General features: G+C 30.6%; 5 protein-coding genes across 8 annotated transcripts; 3 read left to right on the top strand and 2 right to left on the bottom strand.

Moving 5' to 3' along the window:
- Positions 1-760: 760 nt before the first annotated feature.
- On the top strand, positions 761-5324 carry LOC107072648 (E3 ubiquitin-protein ligase ZNF598). Of its 2 annotated transcripts, XM_089178460.1 has the most exons (4): positions 761-957; positions 1021-1183; positions 1565-2141; positions 2224-5324. In XM_089178460.1, the coding sequence occupies exons 3-4, from the start codon at positions 1725-1727 to the stop codon at positions 4624-4626; spliced, it is 2820 nt and encodes a 939-aa protein (XP_089034586.1). In that variant the 5' UTR covers positions 761-957; positions 1021-1183; positions 1565-1724; the 3' UTR covers positions 4627-5324. The 2 variants fall into 2 exon arrangements, with proteins under 2 accessions (XP_089034586.1, XP_015188275.1); XM_015332789.2 differs by having other exon boundaries at positions 761-1183.
- Positions 5325-5419: 95 nt separating this feature from the next.
- On the bottom strand, positions 5420-7248 carry Arf102F (ADP-ribosylation factor 2). The gene has a single exon (XM_015333216.2). The coding sequence runs from the start codon at positions 6715-6717 to the stop codon at positions 6175-6177; it is 543 nt and encodes a 180-aa protein (XP_015188702.1). The 5' UTR covers positions 6718-7248; the 3' UTR covers positions 5420-6174.
- A 152-nt stretch (positions 7249-7400) lies between these two features.
- Pp2A-29B (Protein phosphatase PP2A regulatory subunit A) lies at positions 7401-10797 on the top strand. 2 transcript variants are annotated; one of them, XM_015332978.2, is made up of 9 exons: positions 7401-7722; positions 7877-8068; positions 8180-8399; positions 8479-8795; positions 8886-9157; positions 9244-9438; positions 9533-9776; positions 9881-10124; positions 10458-10797. In XM_015332978.2, exons 1-9 carry the CDS (start codon positions 7639-7641, stop codon positions 10460-10462), a joined length of 1773 nt encoding a protein of 590 aa, XP_015188464.1. In that variant the 5' UTR covers positions 7401-7638; the 3' UTR covers positions 10463-10797. The 2 variants fall into 2 exon arrangements, with proteins under 2 accessions (XP_015188464.1, XP_015188393.1); XM_015332907.2 differs by having other exon boundaries at positions 10453-10797.
- A 352-nt stretch (positions 10798-11149) lies between these two features.
- LOC107072336 (uncharacterized) lies at positions 11150-15847 on the bottom strand. Of its 2 annotated transcripts, none has more exons than XM_015332218.2 (10): positions 15533-15847; positions 14964-15143; positions 14640-14879; positions 14325-14564; positions 14107-14214; positions 13690-13961; positions 13514-13612; positions 13165-13432; positions 12836-13080; positions 11150-12734 (listed from the first exon to the last, which is right to left on the bottom strand). In XM_015332218.2, exons 2-10 carry the CDS (start codon positions 15102-15104, stop codon positions 12581-12583), a joined length of 1767 nt encoding a protein of 588 aa, XP_015187704.1. In that variant the 5' UTR covers positions 15105-15143; positions 15533-15847; the 3' UTR covers positions 11150-12580. The 2 variants fall into 2 exon arrangements, with proteins under 2 accessions (XP_015187704.1, XP_015187861.1); XM_015332375.2 differs by having other exon boundaries at positions 11837-12734; positions 14107-14202; positions 15533-15846.
- A 235-nt stretch (positions 15848-16082) lies between these two features.
- On the top strand, positions 16083-18995 carry bor (ATPase family AAA domain containing bor). Its single transcript, XM_015332086.2, has 4 exons — positions 16083-16429; positions 16751-17225; positions 17305-18328; positions 18435-18995. Exons 1-4 carry the CDS (start codon positions 16225-16227, stop codon positions 18582-18584), a joined length of 1854 nt encoding a protein of 617 aa, XP_015187572.1. The 5' UTR covers positions 16083-16224; the 3' UTR covers positions 18585-18995.
- The last annotated feature ends 1083 nt before the right edge of the window (positions 18996-20078 follow it).

Below are 20078 nucleotides of genomic sequence, written 5' to 3'. Positions count from 1 at the left end.
AAATAACTTGTAGAGAAAGTATTTGCGTTCAAGATAAAATTCTTTCATTGAAAAATTAGGTGGCAGGTAATATCGAATGACGACGTCATATTTCTCGATTGTATCGAATTGGACTTAAAATTCATTAATGCATCTAGCCAACAAAATACAAAATACAAAATTATATTATTTTATTAATCAAGTACGTAGACAAAAACATGATCTAAGATAGGTTTTCTTTTCTTGAATCTTGGTATAGATAATGATTAGATAAAAAAGTAAAATAAGTAACTTTTTAGAAACTATTTATGAATCTATTTAGAAACTATTCAATGGATCTAAGACTGACGACGAACTTTGAAATAATCAATTTACACATTTGGAATTATATCATATATAATATTATTATTATTATTATTTCGTAATATAAAAAATAACTAATATTTAATATGAATCTTAAATATGTAAAAAACTCAATCTGGTGACAATTTCAAGTAAACGGAAATTGGCGATGAATATGTTACTATAGCGGTAAATTTAAATATTTCAAATATTTTTTACCATAAGATATAATAATAATAAGTTCAATTATCTTATAATTATTATGTATCGCGATAGATTGATATATTTATTAACGTTACAAAATAATATATCAAAAGATATTTTTTGTTTAATGTACAAGTATAAAATATTATACTCTTTTTATATTCATATTTTATGAATATAAAAAGTATAAGTTAGATTAAATTTATCTAGAAAAATCTATAGTTGATCGATATAATTCATTGGTTTGAAGTTAAATGAATAAGAAAATTGATAATCGTTAACAAATGAATTAATAATCGGGACGATTTATGTGAGAGTATAATAATTATAAAATGTTTTATTATACACATTGCATTTTCCAAATGTGTTATTGTGTTGTGTTAATCATACGTAGTGTTTGTATGCATGTATATACAAAGGAAGGGGTTGGAGGTGAGGAGCTCTTACAGATTTCCGGTTTTGCACAGTAATTTCTGTCTGGTTTTTGTTACGTAGAGTAAAGTGGCCAAGATCTGGTATAGATCGCAAATACGTCAAGAAGCGTATAGAAAATAAGAAGCCGTCCAGCGTACGCATCTTCTTAAACGATTCGCTCTTCGTTCTTCACTTCTGTACAATATTTTTCGTCGGAAAAGATCTAATCTTTAGATTTTGTCTTGTGAGTGCTTATAACCTTGTTTTTTTCAAAGAATTTTATCGAACAACTTTACCGTCTGTTTGCTGCCAATTTTTTTACATTCATTATCTATTTTTGGACTTTTCTAAGAATAAAGATAATTATCGTTTCATAAGGTAGTTGTCTCGGAATCATTTACGAAAATTTCTACATTTTCCAAATTATCTTTTTGTTTTTTTTTTTTTTTTGGTTTTTTAATCTTAATGAATCAAATACTTTTATAATATATATTACGTATATATATATATATGCATATAGATAGATAGATAGATAGATAGATAGATACGCACATATATACATTTTCTATTAAATTGAGGTTGTTTTTGAAATATCATCATTTTAATAAGAATATTTATTTTTCAGAACCATTCATGATATGACCAATTGTATAAATCATATAATAAATCGTTCGTTTAAACTATTCAAGAAGAATCGTGTTCTTTTTGTAATTAAACTATCATCATAGTGGTTAACAAAATTACAATAGATATATACAGAACATATCTTAATTACATCAGTAAGCATGTCTACTACGAATAATGAAAATGTAAATAGTAATACATGTGTTGTATGTTATAAAAATGTGGAAATTTATAGTATAGGGATGTGCGAACATCCCGTATGTTATGAATGTAGTACACGAATGAGAGTACTTTGTCAACAAAATGAATGTCCCATTTGTCGTCAAGATTTACCAAAAGTTGTTTTTACCAGAGAGATAAAACCCTTTCGTTTTCTTCGAAAAGGTGGTTTATTGGATACACGATATGATATTTACTTTGACACCGTTGATATACAAGAGAAATTTTATGAGTTATTAGTTGATATTTGCACCATTTGCGAAGACAAAAAAGTCTTTAGTAATTTTCAAAATTTAAAAGATCATATGAGACATCAGCATGAACTTCATTATTGCGATCTTTGTGTGGAAAATTTAAAGGTATTTATTTAATTGTTCCTACTTTCTTCGTTTTAACCATTTCTTCTATGTCCTACATATTTGTCTATTCAATTTGTTAAAGATTTTTTCTTGCGAACGACGCTGTTACACAAGATCGGATCTTGCTCAACATCGAAGAAAAGGCGATGCAGATGACAAGAGTCACAAAGGTCATCCGCTTTGTGAATTTTGTGATCAAAGATATATGGACAATGATGAGTTGTATCGTCACTTGAGACGAGATCATTTATATTGTCATTTCTGTGATGCAGACGGTTTACACCAATATTACAGCTCATATGAGTACCTTAGAGATCATTTTAGGCTAGAACATTTCCTATGTGAAGAAGGAATGTGCATAGATGAACAATTTACCAGTGTCTTTAGAACCGATATAGACCTAAAAGCGCATAAAACGAGTGTTCATGGAAAACAATTAAGCAAAGCTGCAGCTAAACAAGCTAGAACTTTGGAGCTAGAGTTTACTTTGGCACCTCGAGGCGAGAACAGAATTAGAAGAGGTATGACAGGACCATCTACTTCCAAAAGTACAAGAGATTATGGATTTAGAGATCATAATTCTAGAGAATATCAACAACCAATGACAACAACTAGTGCAAGCAGCAATTCTCAAACTAATGTTGAATCTCCAGCTACTTTTATTAAACAGCCATCCGTCGATGTTCAAAGTAGAGAAGAATTTCCAACTTTGGGCAATTGCTCTTTCGTACCTAATTTAAATCAACCTACTAAAGGTAGAGGTAATGTAACTATTCGTAGTACTGTAAGACCTCAATCATTGGCTGTCACTGATGAAAACTTTCCTGCATTGGGTCCTGAATCTACTAATGCTAATGTTTCTAAAACCGTTAACGTTAGTGTTTCCAGTGCTAATTTAGTTGGATCAAATGTGCCACAAAGTCGAAAAGGTTCAACGCCCAATGTTTCTATCCAAGTGAATCGTGAAATTAATGGTACAGTTACCACTAGAGTATCTGGTCCTAATGTTAGGGTTCGACCCGCACAATTATCTGTAGATTCTGAATTTCCTGTTTTGGGCTGTAATAAACCCTCTACCAGTACTCCCAATTCAGCTCAATGGAAAGAGGTCTTACAGTGGACAACTTGTACAAAATCCTCGTCGTCTGCAGCAACTCCAAAATCAAAGAAAACAGTTCGATCATTAGCACCATCTCCACCACCAATACAATCTGGAGAGGATTTTCCAAGCTTATCTAAATCATCCAAGCAAAATAAACAATCTGCAATAATGGTTGTTCCACCACGGGCTCAACCTCCTCAATCTTCTGGCATTTCTAATAACAATGCCAAAACCACTGCAGAATCAGTCAAAGGAAAAACAAAAAAGAAAAAGGCAAAACACAATTCTAATGTAAATGAAACTAATAATATTAAACCAAATAAGATTAATACTGATGTTAAGAAAAATGGTGAATCTAGTGGCACTACTAGCGACGTGGCTGGTTCAATTCAGGTTTTAGAACCAACAAATGATACGATTAGTATCTGCAATGACAATTTATTAAAAAATTCTACTAAACATAATAGCAATGATAAACAGAATGGACGATCATCTAATGATACATCATGTAACGGTATAAAAAATTCTAACAATATTAAACATTCTAAGGAAGTTGAACATACAAATAAAAAGGATAAAAAGAAATGTAAAAACTTAGAAGAAGGTTCTTGTGCAGTCATTGTAAAAGCAAGTTCTGAAGTTAGTAATAAAAGTAGCAACATATTAAGAAAACGTACTGAACTTAAAATAGACAGTCTTAACTCTACCAATAATAATAATGTCCATCAAATGGAAGACTTTCCGAGTTTGGGCAGTAGCAGTTCTAAACCGCCAGGTTTTATAGATCCTCCACCTGGCTTTGAATCTACTACATCTCCACCTCCAGGATTCTGTATCAAAGTTGAAAATATGGAACAGTTGCATAGTAATAATGGATTGACATTTACAAACAGTTCTGGTGAAAGTTATGCCATTTTGCCAGACGATTATAAGCACAATACTTTGTACACTTATATTCTTCCACCGGATTTTCAAAAACGGAATAAATCTCTCGTAGCTAAAATGAATGAAGTATTAATGGAAAAAGATCGGATTGAAGAATTTCGCTATATAAGTGGATTATTTCGACAAGGTGTTTGCAGTGCCGAAGAATATTATGCACATTGTTGTACCGTTATGGGTAGAACAGCAGTTGAAGATGTGTTTCCCGAGCTTTTAGTTCTTTTACCTGATATTCCGAAGCAACAAGAACTGTTTAAAGTTTATCATAAAGAACTGGGTAATCAAGTTAAAGGTTTACAAATTTGTACAACATGCAACCAAGTTTTAAAACATTCGGATTTTCAAACACATATGGCTAATCATTCGTTAGAAAATCATTTTCCAGTGCTTGGTAAAAATAATACAGCTCCCAATAAGAATAATACGTGGGTACGCAAATGAGTTCGATTATTATGGACATTTCAAAATAGATGATTTAGTAAAGTCATGTAAATGAATGTATGCATTATTATTCCAATTTGTCTTTCCTTTGGAATCATATTGATGCAAAATAATACTTTTCATTATGTTGCACTATCCAATTAAACGAGTAATATTTATTCCAATCAAGTTGCAGAAAATAATTGTCTATATATGATCACAAGATAAAGTTACTTTGTTAAAGCCTAAATGGTTAATTGATAAGTTACATAGCTGCCACTTGGTTAAAAAATGCGATTACTTTGCGCGAAGTTTATTCATTTTTTGTTTTTCTTTTTCTATAATATAAAAATAAAATTATTTTTGTTAATAACCACAAATTTCCGTGAATTGTAAGCTCTAAAGAATATGATCAAATAATATAATTAAAAATAGTGCATTATATGTGAAGTATAATCGCAAGAGTTGCATTAAAAACAACAGTCTGTTCCATTATATGTTGAGAAGAACACAGTGTACATAATGTTTACTAGTTTTTTCTTTTGTAAATTATTTACTTTTTATGGAATAGACACAGAGAATAGAGCTTTATGAAATATAATATGCCACATATTAAAAATAACGTGTGATGTATTATATTATACACAGTATTTGTATGTCCAATGTAGTACCGTTTTGTACAATAATAAAGTTATATGTTCATCAGTTAGTTCACGAGATTAGTTTTGAGGCATTTTTCTTTTTAATAATTAATGCATGTAATAGGGAAAGTTGTCATATTCATTAAATATAAAAGCAAAATAAATTTGTGAGCTATGGTTTACAATACTTTTTTTTTCATATTTATTATTCATTTACAAGCATATTCCTTATAATATAAACATTAGATGGTGTGTGTGTGTGTGTGTGTGTGTGTGTGTGCGTGTGTGTGGTGTTGCAAAAAAAGGAATAAAGTTATAAATTCTAAATAATTTCATTACTCAACGATGTATAATATTTAAAACACATATTATGTCTTAAACATAATTAATGGAATATTTTTCATTTAGAAAAAAAGGAAAATATGTATATGACGAGAACATAGAACGATTCCTGTACACATTTTGTAAACCTTTCTTTTCATATTAGAGTACTGTGATTTGCTCATGAGTGTAAAATCAAAAAAATAACAAATATAAATATCAATGAAACAAATGTTACATTGAAGAGAGAGATTTTGTTAATGTCCATAGGTTGCTTGTATAGACATATTATTTATATATATATATCTATAACAAATGAATTACCTTTGTATTAGCAAGATAAATTTGATTTTTAGACCAAAATGCGCAATGATTTGAGATATTAAAAGATTCAGTATATTTGTAATTGTCTTACGAAGTCTTCATTTTAATTCAATTGTATTCACAATAGTTTTGAAAAGTATATAGTACTGTATCAATATACATACTCTTAATTATAGATAAGTGTTGTCTTATAAAATAAGAAACCGTAAATTTGATGTTCTACATTGATGTTGAATGAAGATATTGTCTGTGATGACACAATTGAACGTATTATTACATGGTATCACTTTTTAGCCAATTCAGTACTTAGCCAATCGAGCCCTTCATACAATCCATGGCCCTGCGTAGCGCAGGCGCTTTGTATATACCAGTGTCGTCCACGAAGGGAATTAAGGCCCAGTTTATCCGTAAGTTCAGCAGCAGACATAGCATTCGGTAAGTCTTGCTTATTCGCGAATACCAAAAGTACAGCATCTCGAAGTTCATCTTCCTTTAACATGTTTGCTAATTCACGTTCAGCTTCTCCAATACGTTCACGATCATTGCTGTCCACAACATAAATTAGACCTTGAGTATTTTGGAAATAGTGCCTCCAAAGTGGTCGGATCTTGTCTTGTCCGCCAACGTCCCAAACCGTAAAACAGATGTTTCTGTATTCTACAGTTTCGACGTTAAAACCAATTGTTGGTATAGTTGTAACTATTTCACCAAGCTTAAGTTTATATAAAATAGTCGTTTTGCCAGCTGCATCCAAGCCTACCATTAATATTCTCATTTGTTTTTTACCGAATAATCGGATAAACAAGCTGCTTATTGTCAGGCCCATTTTCTCCGCGGAGAATGCCCTTTCAATCGATTACCTATGACAGTTCTTTAGCCAGAATCTTAATATCTCTTACGACGCAGTATAGCCTGATATAACCACACCAAATATGCAACTTTTGATATTTTTCTTTACGTGGCTTATCAATACTTCTTGTTCTTTACAGATGAAAAACATATAGTTGTGTAGTATATAAGTAGATAATAGTTTCTATAGTAAACGTCACCTTTTATTTTGCGGCTTAATTCTATTCCGGAAATAGTTGGCGAGATTTGACACGCACGCCAATATTACGCCACAAAAAAAGTGATTTTCTCTTGAATACAAATCAAAACGGCTTTCAATAACCAATCTTATTTCTTTTATAATGACGTGTGAACAAGCACTTTTTTAACGTCATAATAACTCGTCAAGATATCCACCTTTAATCGGTCGAAATGTATGAATGATCAAATCTTCTTAGGGGTATAGACTTAAAGAAAGGAACTAACTGATGCTGACGTAAATTATTCTCTTCTCGGTTTATGCTGCCTGCCCCTTTAGCATAAACTATATGAAACTATAAGGAAGAAATGATCTGACAGATATTTTTTATTGATCTTTACGACACCAGGTGGCGTTCGATTAGATCTAATCTCCATCTAGTGGCAGCTCCATCAAATATAATAATTGTTAGTGATTCATGGAGTCGCGGGATAGGTCGGGGTATATTTCGATCGTATATTAATTAATGCTTCTCTTCGTCAATTATGCTATAACTTATAAAGAATCGTTGGAAATTTGTTCCATTTTGTTGGGTTTCACGTGGTACAATATATCCCGAAGAAACAGATTGTTTCAAGAAAAATATCATTTACGAACGATTAACAAGTGATACTGGTAAAACTGCTAAAGCCATACGACTAAAGTGTAGTCGGTAGCAAAATGGCAGCGAGTGATTCTACTACGGATGATAGTCTGTATCCGATTGCAGTTTTAATTGATGAATTAAAAAATGAGGATGTTCAGGTAAATGCGAACAGATTTATCTAAATATTCCTAATATTTATTAATTTTCCAAATGTACTATATCTCTTAAATTTCGAATATTAATATACAAAAGTATCAATGTATATCATCAATAAAAGCTTTTTATTCTGTTGTGCACTTTTGTATTTTACAGTTACGTCTAAATTCTATCAAGAAACTGTCTACGATTGCTCTTGCATTAGGTATCGAAAGGACTCGTAGCGAGCTGATACCTTTTTTAACAGAAACTATTTACGACGAGGATGAAGTCCTTCTTGCATTGGCAGAACAGCTTGGTACATTCACACCTCTCGTTGGTGGACCGGAATACGTTTACTGTTTATTGGTAAATGACATTGTTTTTATTGATATAAACAAAGTCGATAATTAGAAAATATGTTCGTGTGTTATTAATAGAATGTAAATAATATATATATATTATGAATTTATTATATAGCCACCTTTAGAATCATTAGCTACGGTCGAAGAAACAGTCGTTCGCGACAAGGCGGTGGAATCTTTAAGAAATATTGCCAGCCAACATAGTCCAGCCGATCTTGAAGAATACTTTGTTCCTTTGGTTCAACGCTTGGCATCCGGAGATTGGTTTACGTCAAGAACATCTGCTTGTGGACTTTTTAGTGTATGTTATCCACGTGTTAGTCCAACCATTAAAGGTAATTCATATTTTTTCTACATTATTTTTCTTCTCTATCTGTTATTTATTTGTAATATTATGTCATTTCAAAATTACAGCAAGTTTACGAAATCACTTCCGCAATTTATGTCAAGATGATACGCCAATGGCACGACGATCTGCTGCCTCGAAATTAGGAGAGTTTGCTAAAGTTGTGGAAATTGAATACTTAAAATCAGATTTAATCCCAATGTTTGTTATTCTTGCTCAAGATGAACAGGATTCGGTACGACTTTTGGCAGTTGAAGCGTGTGTCAGTATTGCAGCTTTGTTACAACCAGAAGATGTCGAACAATTAGTTATGCCAACGCTTCGACAATGTGCTAGCGACCAGTCTTGGCGTGTACGATATATGGTTGCTGATAAGTTTACTGATGTATGTTCTTTATCACATTTTATTACATATAATAAAAAAAAAAAACTAATGACAGAGATATCATTTGATGATAATAATATGATTTAATAGCTCCAGAAAGCAGTTGGACCAGAAATTACAAAAACAGATCTCGTACCCGCATTTCAAGTATTATTAAAGGATATGGAAGCGGAAGTACGAGCAGCGGCTGCTGATAAAGTTCGCGACTTTTGTCAAAATCTTGATCAGTTGAATCAAGAAACTATTATTATGGGTAATATCTTACCTATAGTCAAAGAACTTGTAGCAGATCCTAATCAACATGTGAAATCAGCTTTAGCCAGTGTTATAATGGGACTTAGTCCAATACTTGGCAAACATAAGTAAGCATAAGCATCATTCTAAACGGCTAGATTAAGTATTACCAATCTTAATTTTGATATTTAAAATGTACTATTTCTATTCATAGCACGATCGAACATTTGTTACCTCTATTCTTATCTCAACTAAGAGATGAATGTCCTGAGGTTCGTCTAAACATTATCAGCAATTTGGAATGTGTTAATGAAGTTATAGGTATACAACAACTTTCATTGTCACTTTTACCAGCCATTGTAGAATTAGCAGAAGATTCTAAATGGCGAGTTAGATTAGCCATTATTGAGTAAGTATTCGATCAATGACATTTTATCTTATTTTAAATAAATGAAATAACTTTAAATTTTGTATTAACAAAAAACAAAAAATCTATTTTTTAGGTACATGCCTCTCTTAGCTGGTCAATTAGGAGTTGAATTCTTTGATGAAAAATTGAATTCTTTATGTATGACTTGGCTTGTAGACCATGTTTATGCTATTAGGGAAGCGGCGACATTAAACTTGAAGAAATTAGTAGAAAAATTTGGACCTGAATGGGCACAAAATACCGTTATACCTAAAGTATTAGCAATGTCCAGGGATCAGAATTATCTTCACAGGATGACATGCTTATTTTGTATTAATGTAAATTGGATTGTTATCAAATGCTTTTCCATATCGTCGGTCTCTTTGTATAATGGTATTGTTAAATTATGATGATTACTTTTTTCTTTTTTTTTTTTTTTTAGGTATTGGCTGAAGTATGTGGTCCAGAAATAACGACAAAAGTAATGCTGCCAACGGTTTTAGGAATGGCAACTGATAATGTTGCTAATGTAAGATTTAATGTTGCTAAAACATTACAACGGATTGGACCCTATCTAGAGCCTTCTGCAGTTCAAACACAAGTCAAACCTATCCTTGACAAATTGAATACTGACGCTGATGTAGACGTGAAATATTTTGCTTCGGAAGCAATTGCTGGAATTGCAGGTATCTAATTTAGTGATACTTATTTTATTTACAAGATAAACAAAATCTATACCTACTGTATGTAACGTGGCAAGGATTTCTAATAAAACGACCATTTATATAATTACATTGTTTTCCAACGCATTGCGTGTTTTTCTACACAAATTTTGTCCGTATAATCGAAACGTTGAACAACCAAAAAATACATTTTTATTTTAAAAACTGTTTAGATATTAATAAAGTATTATAATAACATAACAATTGATTTTCTTTCTTTTTATTCAAATATATTTGGTATTAAGAAGAAATAATCTCTTTTAATAATATTAATAAGAGAGTTTTGTTCCAGCATAGGCTGAGCAGGATGTCCGGTGCATTTATCATTTATCCAATATTATTAAAGAAACTACTAATTGTGTCACAATGTTTCCACTTACACTTGACAAGAGGTAATATTAATGCACAATTGGAGTACAATTTTGAAGAATAAAATAAATTTAAATTAGCGATAAATGTAAACAGTATGTTAAGTTCTGTTTTATTTGTATATCTATAATTATGCTAATTATGGATTATTCTGTTTAATTTGTAACATGTATTTCTTATACATATACATATATATATATATATATAAGTAGTTGTCTTAAAGGATAATATTATAATAATAATAATAATAAAAAGTACCTAATTATAATTTCTAAAATTTAACACACCTAGAATAATAATCTGCTTTTCCAATATTCATTTAGATTTTTATTTTTATTTTATCGACTTTATTATGTTAAACTAATTAAGAAAAGTTAGGAAATACAAAATAAAAGAATATACTACTTATACATTTATTTAACTCCTATATTTCTGTTGTCAATAGAGTTATCGTTTTTTTTTAAATACACAGGAAATATTTTACTTGAATTTTCTTTTCAATTCCAATTCAAACTCATTTACAAATCATCATTTAACATGTATATTTACATTTTACTAAATACTAATGCTCCATAATGTAATATATAATTGAAATTGTGTGTGTGAGATAATTTGAAAGATTTCCTTTTTTATAAATTTATTAATTATAAAATAATAAATACATCGATTATCTTTTTTTATTTTCATACGAATAATATAGAAATATAGATCGTTAAGTAACATATTAAATCTATGTTTTCAGTTATGTAATATCCTATTAGTAAATGAAAGATGCTTGTACAGCAATATTTTCTTTTTATATTTCATTTTTATAAATTCTTTTCACAGCAATTTTATAATCGTTAATAAAATATTTAACCAAAAATGTGTCCTTTGTTTAATAACATTCCAAAAAAAAGTATAGTTGATCTTCTCAATTGAAGTATAATATTAATTAATGGTATCATTTTACCAGATCCTTTCTAATAAACTATGAAGAGATATTTATTTATTTATAACCATCATGTCAAGATTAAATCAACAATAATATATGTTTAAATATTAAATCCTACTTATATATATATATATTATTTCAGTATTATTACTATTGATAATCTACTTACCAACATCAATTATTATATTTACATATCACTAATTAAGATTTAATTGCATATAGAAATATGTATGTATTTCACAGTATCAAATGACGTGTAAAGATGATTGCCTAATTTTTCCTAATATGCATTTCAATTTGAACCAAACATGCATAATCATATTAATAATATATGCTCTTATAAACGAATAATAATAAATGTCTTTGGCAAAAGTTTAACTGAAAACGTAATTAAATTAAAATAAAGAAAACAATCTATTTGTTATATTCTTTACGAACTACATGAAACTAAAATGTATAATTTCATTATTGTTCATTAAATATCTTTTTTTTTTTTTTGTATTTTTTGACAATTTTTTATCATTAACACAGCTACTGCTTTATACTTTAATTTCAAGTGATTACTTTATATTTATAATGTTGTGAAAGAATATTTCTTGTTGTTTTTTTTTTTTTTTTTTTTTTTTTTTTGTGAAAAACGTTGTACTTATTATTTTGAAAGACATACATGTAGTAGAAAAAATTAATAATATTCAAAGCTATCATTCAATATTTGTCTGTTGAATTAAATATAACTACAACATTTTTCACAATATAAAAATAGTATTAAACAATTAGATAAAGAATATATAATATGAAACTACAAGTATACTATTCTCTTTTTACTAATTAGCAATTTTTAGATTACACTAAAGTATTTAAATATATTTATATATATATATATATGCTATATAAATTTCAACAAAAAAAAAAAAAACATTGTTCTCTAATGCTTCCTGATAATTACCAAAGAAAAGTTTAGTTACAAGTATACCACATTTGACTATCGTTTTATACTTATTATTTACATATATCTAATAATTCTACTAGTATTACCTTAGAATTTCTATGCTATCTTTTGCAATCACTAACTTCTTTTTTTATTCCAGATCCTATGTTGTTCGATATGCTATGCTGTCTATATCACAGCAGGTTCTGCTTTTGTTAAATCTACAGATACAGTATGGCTGATTGTGGCAACATGCGTCGCCGTTCCACTCTCAGAATTTGCAATGTTTAATGATAAAATTTTGGCACGTTGATAAGCCACCACTGTATTTAAACTCAAAAATCTAACCAAAAATTATTATAAAATGATTATAATAATTGTCAAGAACTAAAATAGAAATATTTAAATGAAATATATATATATATCACCACTTTATAAACTTACCTTATACAAACATACATTATTAACAAAGCAGCACCAGCTGCAAACATCCTAATAATAGGACCCTCTACAAGTTGTATAACCGTCCATGCAGCTGCAGAAGATGCACACATTGCGGTAACAATGGCAATAGTTTGAAGGCAATGTTTTGTCGTTAAACTATTTTGCCAATCCAAACGGCTAGCATGTTCGACATTATAGTTGGTACCACATATCTTGCAAGTGAGACTATCCGCATTGACAGAACTCTAACAAAAAAGATATTAAACAGAATTTATTATTCATAGAAAATGAAATAAAGAAAGAACTAATTATAATTAACATGAACATACCTCTACAAGCCATCTACGTAGGCAATCATGATGGACTGCACTTACATCGCCCCTACACTGACACGGCTGTATTAGTGGACCAACATCATGTCTATCATTGTCATAGCATATCCAACAATCTTTACTATTGATCGATGTTCCATCAGTTAGAGCAGATTCTTGAGCTGCACACTTATCTTGTAACTCAATTTCTTTCATATGTTTTGTTTGATCAAGATCTAATCTTTTTAAAATTCGTTTTGGATTCAAGATCCATAATTGTTCTGGACTAAAAAAATGGAAGAAAAGTGAAATAAGGAAAAGAACATAAACAATTGGTAGTAGAAGACATTTCTTAAGTAAAACATACCTCATACAATTCCACAAAACGCAAGGAAACCATAATGCTACACCAACTTCTATTACACGAAATACAACATCGTGCCAATTTCTGCTATATAAGGGAACTCTGAAATATTGAATATATCAATTAGGTAAATCAGCTGACGTTCTATTGATCTTATTATATGTGTATATTTTTCTTACTTAGTTTTCCAAAATTCACTGAGTGTTTCGCTAAATAAAAATCCAACCACGATAAACAACATGAATGCTTGAGATAGTAAACCAAATCTAGATTGATGTAATTGAGAAGTATTCACTTGTTGTTGCATACGTAGAATATCAGATGTAGATGGTTGAGGATCAAATAATTTAGCTGTAGCTTGATCTTCACTTTGCAATTTTGATTCATCCGGAGTACGTACATTTGTTGCAATAGAAGCAACCTGGTATTCGTTTAGAAATCCACCTCGAACCTGATAAAATAAAGTTGCATTAATTATTTTGTCAAACTTCAAAACGATATGACATATCTTAATCATGTTAGAAGATAAAAACATGATAAAGAGATAAATACAATCAAAATTATTAATCTGAAATATATTAATAGAATCAACATACCTTAAAGTATACTTCTACGCCATATATCAAAAAAAATATGACAACAATGAATAAAAGTACCGCATAGCATCCATTAAAAATATGGGTGTAGTAGCTCTGGAAAATGTTCTAATATAAATGTAATAACCGATGTAATATAATTGCTGTTGCATGTAAATATTAAAAGTCATGTTGAATATATTAAAATTGATATACGAAAAACTTGAAAATTAACTTACTTGATCTTCTTGAGAATTAATTTGTGCAGTGACAAACTCGGCTAATAATAATGAATATGTTATTATATTAAATACCACAAATGCCAAAAAAGATTTAGATAAAAATTGAGGTTTGTCCCATTGAACATCTCTTAGGTGAAAAACTTCGGCCCAGAAACATACTATTAAGGATGATCCGCTTAATAGAAGAGGATAATATGCTGATGACAAACTTCTTGACCAACCTTCTTTAAATGCAGTCTAAAGAATGAAAGTAATATTAAATTCATTGTAATATCAAAGATATAGAATCACTAAATAAATAGATGTACTTACTGGAGAAGTAAAGTATGCTCCACGTATTACTGAAGCAAGAAAAACTACAAAATATAATACTTTTTGAGTAGTAACTCTGCAAGCTCTCAAAAATGAAGGTGCCTTCATCTTTTGCCATTCAGCGACGATACACATGACAAGTTGAATAAGACATATGAATGCCAATAGGAAGAAAATAGAGGCAAATGCTATGTAATAACTTAAATTTGGTACATGACATTCTGGTCCATCAAATTGAATCTAAAAAAAATATATGAACAGAGTTCAAGTTGGAAATGAATACATAAGTAAGGATTAGTTATATTTATAATAAAGAGATATTACTTCGCATAAGCAAGTGCCATTGTGACATTCGCCATGTCCTGAACAATTTTCAATTCCACAGCTATTATTCCAAGCCATCATTCCAAATTTAACCAATAATGATAATGGATTTCGTGTACTCAATGCGATCATTTGTTCCATGATCAATTCTTATAGAGCAAATTGCTCTAATATAATTTTCTATAAAAATATATATATATATAAACATACATGTGTGTACATAGATTTTAATAAAACATTCAAATAACAAAATATAAAAGATTATGCATACAATATAATATGTCAAATGAATTGGTGCAAGAAACAAGCAACGAATGCAATTAAAAAATCATATAGATTTGATAGATCTATATATCAACACAAACATATATCCAATGTATTTGATACTTGCATACAAGTATCCATAGTATTGCACAGCATAGTATTTCACATTTTATTTTGGATAAAATTAGAAAATAAAGTAGTTTTTGTGATAAACTATGTTTTGACAGTATATAATATACATTGAAGAAAGGAAATGCATGACGTTATAAAGCAATACTTTTGCTACTTGCTAATATCATACGTACTGTATTAACAAAATGTACGTGATTATCCGTTGTTGTTACTTTAGATTCGATAACAATCGTAAAGTTAAAGTATAAAGACAATCGAGAATGAGAAAATGTGTTATATTCGTCAGCTGTCACTTTCAATACGCTCTTAGAAGGTGTTGACATTAAATAAAACGCGTACGAAACATTTCACTTGATTAATTGGAATTGTGGAAATATGAATGACGCAGTTGCATGCGCAGTAAATGCAACAGAGAGGGAATATTAAATGACTTATTTTAGGCAATTTCCTATTTATACAATATTACATTTTATTTTTTCGATAAATTCATTTTTAATAAAACAAACACGAAATATACATTGATAGTTCATCGATTAAATGCTTTTAGTAAATAATTTAACGATAGGAAATATTAGCGACATTTGTAATGATGCAATATTGTCATTGGAAGATATGAAGTGAACGCAACGCGTTCATTGGTTACTCGATTTATCCACTAGAAAGACGTGTTACTGTGTTCTTTTGTTATCGCTGCGTTTGTTTCGATTAATTTCTAGTAACATTGTATAGTTCATGTTCCATGCTCGTAAGTGCACGTGAGAGGTTCGGTGTGTCCAGTTTTTAGACGACGATATTAATTTAAACGTTTGAAAGAAAAGAAAAGTGTATTTTAACAAATTTTCGTAGTTTTCGTGTGTAGTAAAAAATGTCGTGGCTTCTTGGTTATCGTAACACACAACCACCACAGGATTTCTCTCAATTTATTCAACCACCGGCATCATTGGGCTCAGACGGTGGTAATAATGGTTCTAATCAGAATAATTTCACGAAATCTCAAATGGAAGCTTATAGATTCGACTCAAGTGGATTGGAAAGAGCTGCTGCAGCTGCCAAAGAACTTGAAAAATCTGGTAAGATTATTCTTTTCTAATTCATTTTCATATTAATCTTATACTATATTAGGTTACGTAAGTGAGAAATACATTCATTTGTTAGAGGCAAGTAACTATTCATGAAATTTGTATGAATGAGTTTACAATGATGCAATGTTTCACTATTTTACAATTGAAACTATTATGCACTTACTACGTGTAAAGCAAATGTTTGACAATTGAATTTTTGTCATGGCCATAAAAATGAGAAAATAAATTTGATGAAGGACAAAAGTTAATTTTATTTCAATTGACTATAAATTGTAGTTGAATGATTGAGGAATGATATGATTGTTTTAGCTCATGCTGCTGAAGCTTTGCAACTTTCTAAAATGCAAGAGGTGACTAAACAAACAGAAATGCAAACAGAACTAAAAAAGTACGAAGCTTCCATCGAACAAATGAAAGTTGATCAAAAGCGCATAGAAGGAGAAGAGAAACGTAAAACCTTGCAAGAAGAAACGAGACAGCATCAAGCAAGAGCTCAGTATCAAGATCAATTGTCTAGAAAACGTTACGATGATCAATTAGCGCAACAACAAAGAATGAACGATGAAAATTTAAGAAGACAAGAAGAATCGGTAGCTAAACAAGAAGCTATGAGAAAAGCAACTATTGAGCACGAAATGGATTTGAGGCATAAAAATGAAATGAGAAAGTTAGAAGCGGAGCTTAAAGCTAAAGCGAAGATCGACAGGGAAAACCAAGATCTTAATTTAGAGCAAATTAGACTGAAGGCATCGGAAAATAGAATTACTGTCTTAGAATCTATAAAGTAAGTACTTAATCAAATATAGTACAGTAATTTATTTGTGTATTATAAATTGATAAAAAAAAATTGATAACAATTGTAGAACTGCAGGCTCGGTACTTGGTACTGGAGTCAATGCTCTTTTACAAGATTGGGATAAAATTCTTGCTGCTGCTGGTGGTTTATCTCTATTAGCTTTTGGCGTGTACTCTGCTAAGGGATCAACCAGTATAGCTGCGCGCTATATTGAATCTCGTTTAGGAAAGCCATCTTTAGTACGTGAAACTTCTAGATTTACAGTATTGGATACTGTAAGACATCCTATACGAGCTATTAAAAAACTGAAAGATAAGCAAACCGATGCTTTATCTGGTGTAGTTTTAGCACCAAAACTCGAAGAAAGATTACGCGATGTTGCGATAGCTACGAAAAATACTAAACAAAATCGTGGAATGTATAGAAATATATTAATGCATGGTCCACCTGGTACCGGTAAGACTATGTTTGCTAAAAAGTTAGCAGAACATTCTGGGATGGATTATGCAATTGTGACGGGTGGTGATTTAGCACCTTTGGGAAAGGATGGTGTTACTGCGATACATAAAGTTTTTGACTGGGCAGCAACGTCTAGAAAAGGTCTTTTATTATTTATCGATGAAGCGGATGCTTTCTTGAGAAAAAGATCAAGCGAACATATATCGGAAGATTTAAGAGCAATGTTAAATGCATTTTTATATAGAACCGGCGAACAAAGTAATAAATTTATGTTAGTTTTGGCGTCAAATACTCCTGAACAATTTGATTGGGCAGTAAATGATAGATTGGATGAAATGGTGGAGTTCAATCTTCCTGGTTTCGAAGAACGCGAGCGTTTAGTTCGTCTTTATTTTGATAAATTTGTACTTCAACCAGCCATCGAAGGCAAGAAAAGATTAAAAGTAGCGCAATTTGATTATGGTGCTTTATGCACTAAAATGGCCAAAATAACAGAAGGAATGTCTGGTAGAGAATTAGCAAAACTTGGTGTTGCATGGCAAGCAGCTGCATACGCGTCTGAAAATGGTGTCTTAACCGAACAAATGGTGGTAGATAGATGTATGGAAGCTGTCAGACAACATAAACAAAAGGTATTTGTTATTATTTTATTTGCTTATGAACAAGTAAAAGAAACGTTATATTTTCATGATACAATGAAATATTAATTTGTGTATTTTTTTGTTTTTATTATTAAAGGTGCAATGGCAAAGCGAGCAAGAAAAACAAGAATCCAAATCTATTTATGCAGCTGAAGAGAGTAGTATAAAGTCAATGGAATCTAAACCTCTAGCAATAAAAGATCATAGAGAAAGAAAAGAAGAAGAAAGAACAATTGCTGCAGCTTAATTAAAAATATGCATAGATTGAAAAATATTAAACGATTAATAATATGTATAAATATTAGTTCCAATGATTGCAGTGACAAGTACAAACATCATTAATGAAGATAATATTCATTTTAGTTGTATATCTTGCATTTTTTAAATAAGCTACAAGAATGATCCAATTGGAATATTATACAATTATTTCAATTGATAAATATCACTTAAAAAATATCGACTGCATTGTCTTATGTATACTTCCAATAGTATAGTATAGTTAGAGAAAGATATGTAAGAATGCCTTGACAAATATTCTCTCATGTGTATATATTTACATAATTATGAATTTATGTGCGTTACAAAGGTGTTTCAATTTCAACATGAAAAAAGGTTTATTTGCAATTGGTAATAAAGCGTTCTGGAATCTTGTTATGTAGATTAATAAATTTTTTGTACATTCCCATGCACATTCCTATTGATTAATTAACAATTATTTTAATATTCTAATACTCTATTCTTATAGTACAGCATAATTTAACCCTCGAAGTCATCATTTGCCTGATTTGTTAATTTTAAGCATACACCTTTTCTCTTTTTTCAAAGTAGCGAAACATATTGTTGTATAAGCGAAAAAAGAGAAAGAGAAAAAATAACGCCATAAACCTTTTTTCTGTGAATATTCACGGGTATGCATAGCTTATATTTATTTTTGTCTCTGGGTTAAGAAAACATTTTTCTATTTCCGGCGTCTTTTTTCGGTTCGAGCTTTACTATTTGCGGATCGTATCTTATTGGCTTCCGTAGTCGCGCGCTTACACGTGCAGTCATTTAGAAAATCGAGTCGTATTTCTTCTCGCACGGACTTACACGGGCAGATGCAACCCGTTGATGCAAGAGAAGCCTGCTTTCTCAATACCATTGAATTATGGCTTTTCTCGACAATTTCGAGGAAAAGTTTAGAAGGTATATCGAAAATAGGTATCGTCGTAAAAAAAGAAAAAGAACAAGAACAAGAACAAGAAAAAGAACAAGAAAAGGAAAAAGAAATCGCATCTATATTTGCGTTGCGTGGCAGGTCCCTGTATCACTGTATCACTTGTTCCTTGACACGCGCTATTATAGGTCACAAAGCGTACTCTTGGAAACGTTTACTGGAGCGTAGCTAAATAATCGAGCAAGCGTTTGTAGCTGCGTTTGTAGCTGCGTTTGTAGCTGCGCTTGTGGTTCTAACTAAACTGCCTTTTCTCTTTCTCTTTCAAATGTTCTTCCGTGTCATTTCATTCGTTCCTTCTTCCAAAAGGTGCGGCTTATCTCACGTGGGTGAACTACAATTTTCACGGTATGTACTACGAATGAACGTGCTGACACGTCCAGATAGATTAGCTTTTCTGATAGACAAGGCTATGCACGTGGAATCAATCTCTTTCCGTTCTTTCTTTCTTTCTTTCTTTCTTTTTTAAGGTTTGAAATTAGTATCGATAGATCGGCACGTTTTTCTTACTTGTGCTTTAAGCAGAGA

This window comes from Polistes dominula, unplaced genomic scaffold (genome assembly GCF_049000335.1).
Source record: "Polistes dominula isolate Pdom_NZ unplaced genomic scaffold, Pdom_raw_medaka contig_373, whole genome shotgun sequence".
In the NCBI taxonomy this organism is placed as follows: domain Eukaryota; kingdom Metazoa; phylum Arthropoda; class Insecta; order Hymenoptera; family Vespidae; genus Polistes; species Polistes dominula.
This window is presented reverse-complemented; position numbering and strand designations above follow the sequence as displayed.

What these genes read in the sequence shown, in the direction of transcription:
- LOC107072648 (XM_089178460.1), top strand. Translation starts at nt 1,725, where the DNA reads ATGTCTACTACGAATAATGAAAATGTAAATAGTAATACATGTGTTGTA. An exon ending in TTTGTGTGGAAAATTTAAAG is followed by an intron (nt 2,142 to 2,223) that starts GTATTTATTTAA and finishes AATTTGTTAAAG; the next exon opens with ATTTTTTCTTGCGAACGACG.
- Arf102F (XM_015333216.2), bottom strand. Translation starts at nt 6,717, where the DNA reads ATGGGCCTGACAATAAGCAGCTTGTTTATCCGATTATTCGGTAAAAAA.
- Pp2A-29B (XM_015332978.2), top strand. Translation starts at nt 7,639, where the DNA reads ATGGCAGCGAGTGATTCTACTACGGATGATAGTCTGTATCCGATTGCA. An exon ending in GTTAGATTAGCCATTATTGA is followed by an intron (nt 9,439 to 9,532) that starts GTAAGTATTCGA and finishes TCTATTTTTTAG; the next exon opens with GTACATGCCTCTCTTAGCTG. An exon ending in CATGCTTATTTTGTATTAAT is followed by an intron (nt 9,777 to 9,880) that starts GTAAATTGGATT and finishes TTTTTTTTTTAG; the next exon opens with GTATTGGCTGAAGTATGTGG.
- LOC107072336 (XM_015332218.2), bottom strand. Translation starts at nt 15,104, where the DNA reads ATGGAACAAATGATCGCATTGAGTACACGAAATCCATTATCATTATTG. An exon ending in ATGGCACTTGCTTATGCGAA is followed by an intron (nt 14,880 to 14,963) that starts GTAATATCTCTT and finishes TATTTTTTTTAG; the next exon opens with ATTCAATTTGATGGACCAGA. An exon ending in TACGTAGATGGCTTGTAGAG is followed by an intron (nt 13,081 to 13,164) that starts GTATGTTCATGT and finishes CTTTTTTGTTAG; the next exon opens with AGTTCTGTCAATGCGGATAG.
- bor (XM_015332086.2), top strand. Translation starts at nt 16,225, where the DNA reads ATGTCGTGGCTTCTTGGTTATCGTAACACACAACCACCACAGGATTTC. An exon ending in CAAAGAACTTGAAAAATCTG is followed by an intron (nt 16,430 to 16,750) that starts GTAAGATTATTC and finishes TGATTGTTTTAG; the next exon opens with CTCATGCTGCTGAAGCTTTG. An exon ending in ACTGTCTTAGAATCTATAAA is followed by an intron (nt 17,226 to 17,304) that starts GTAAGTACTTAA and finishes TAACAATTGTAG; the next exon opens with AACTGCAGGCTCGGTACTTG.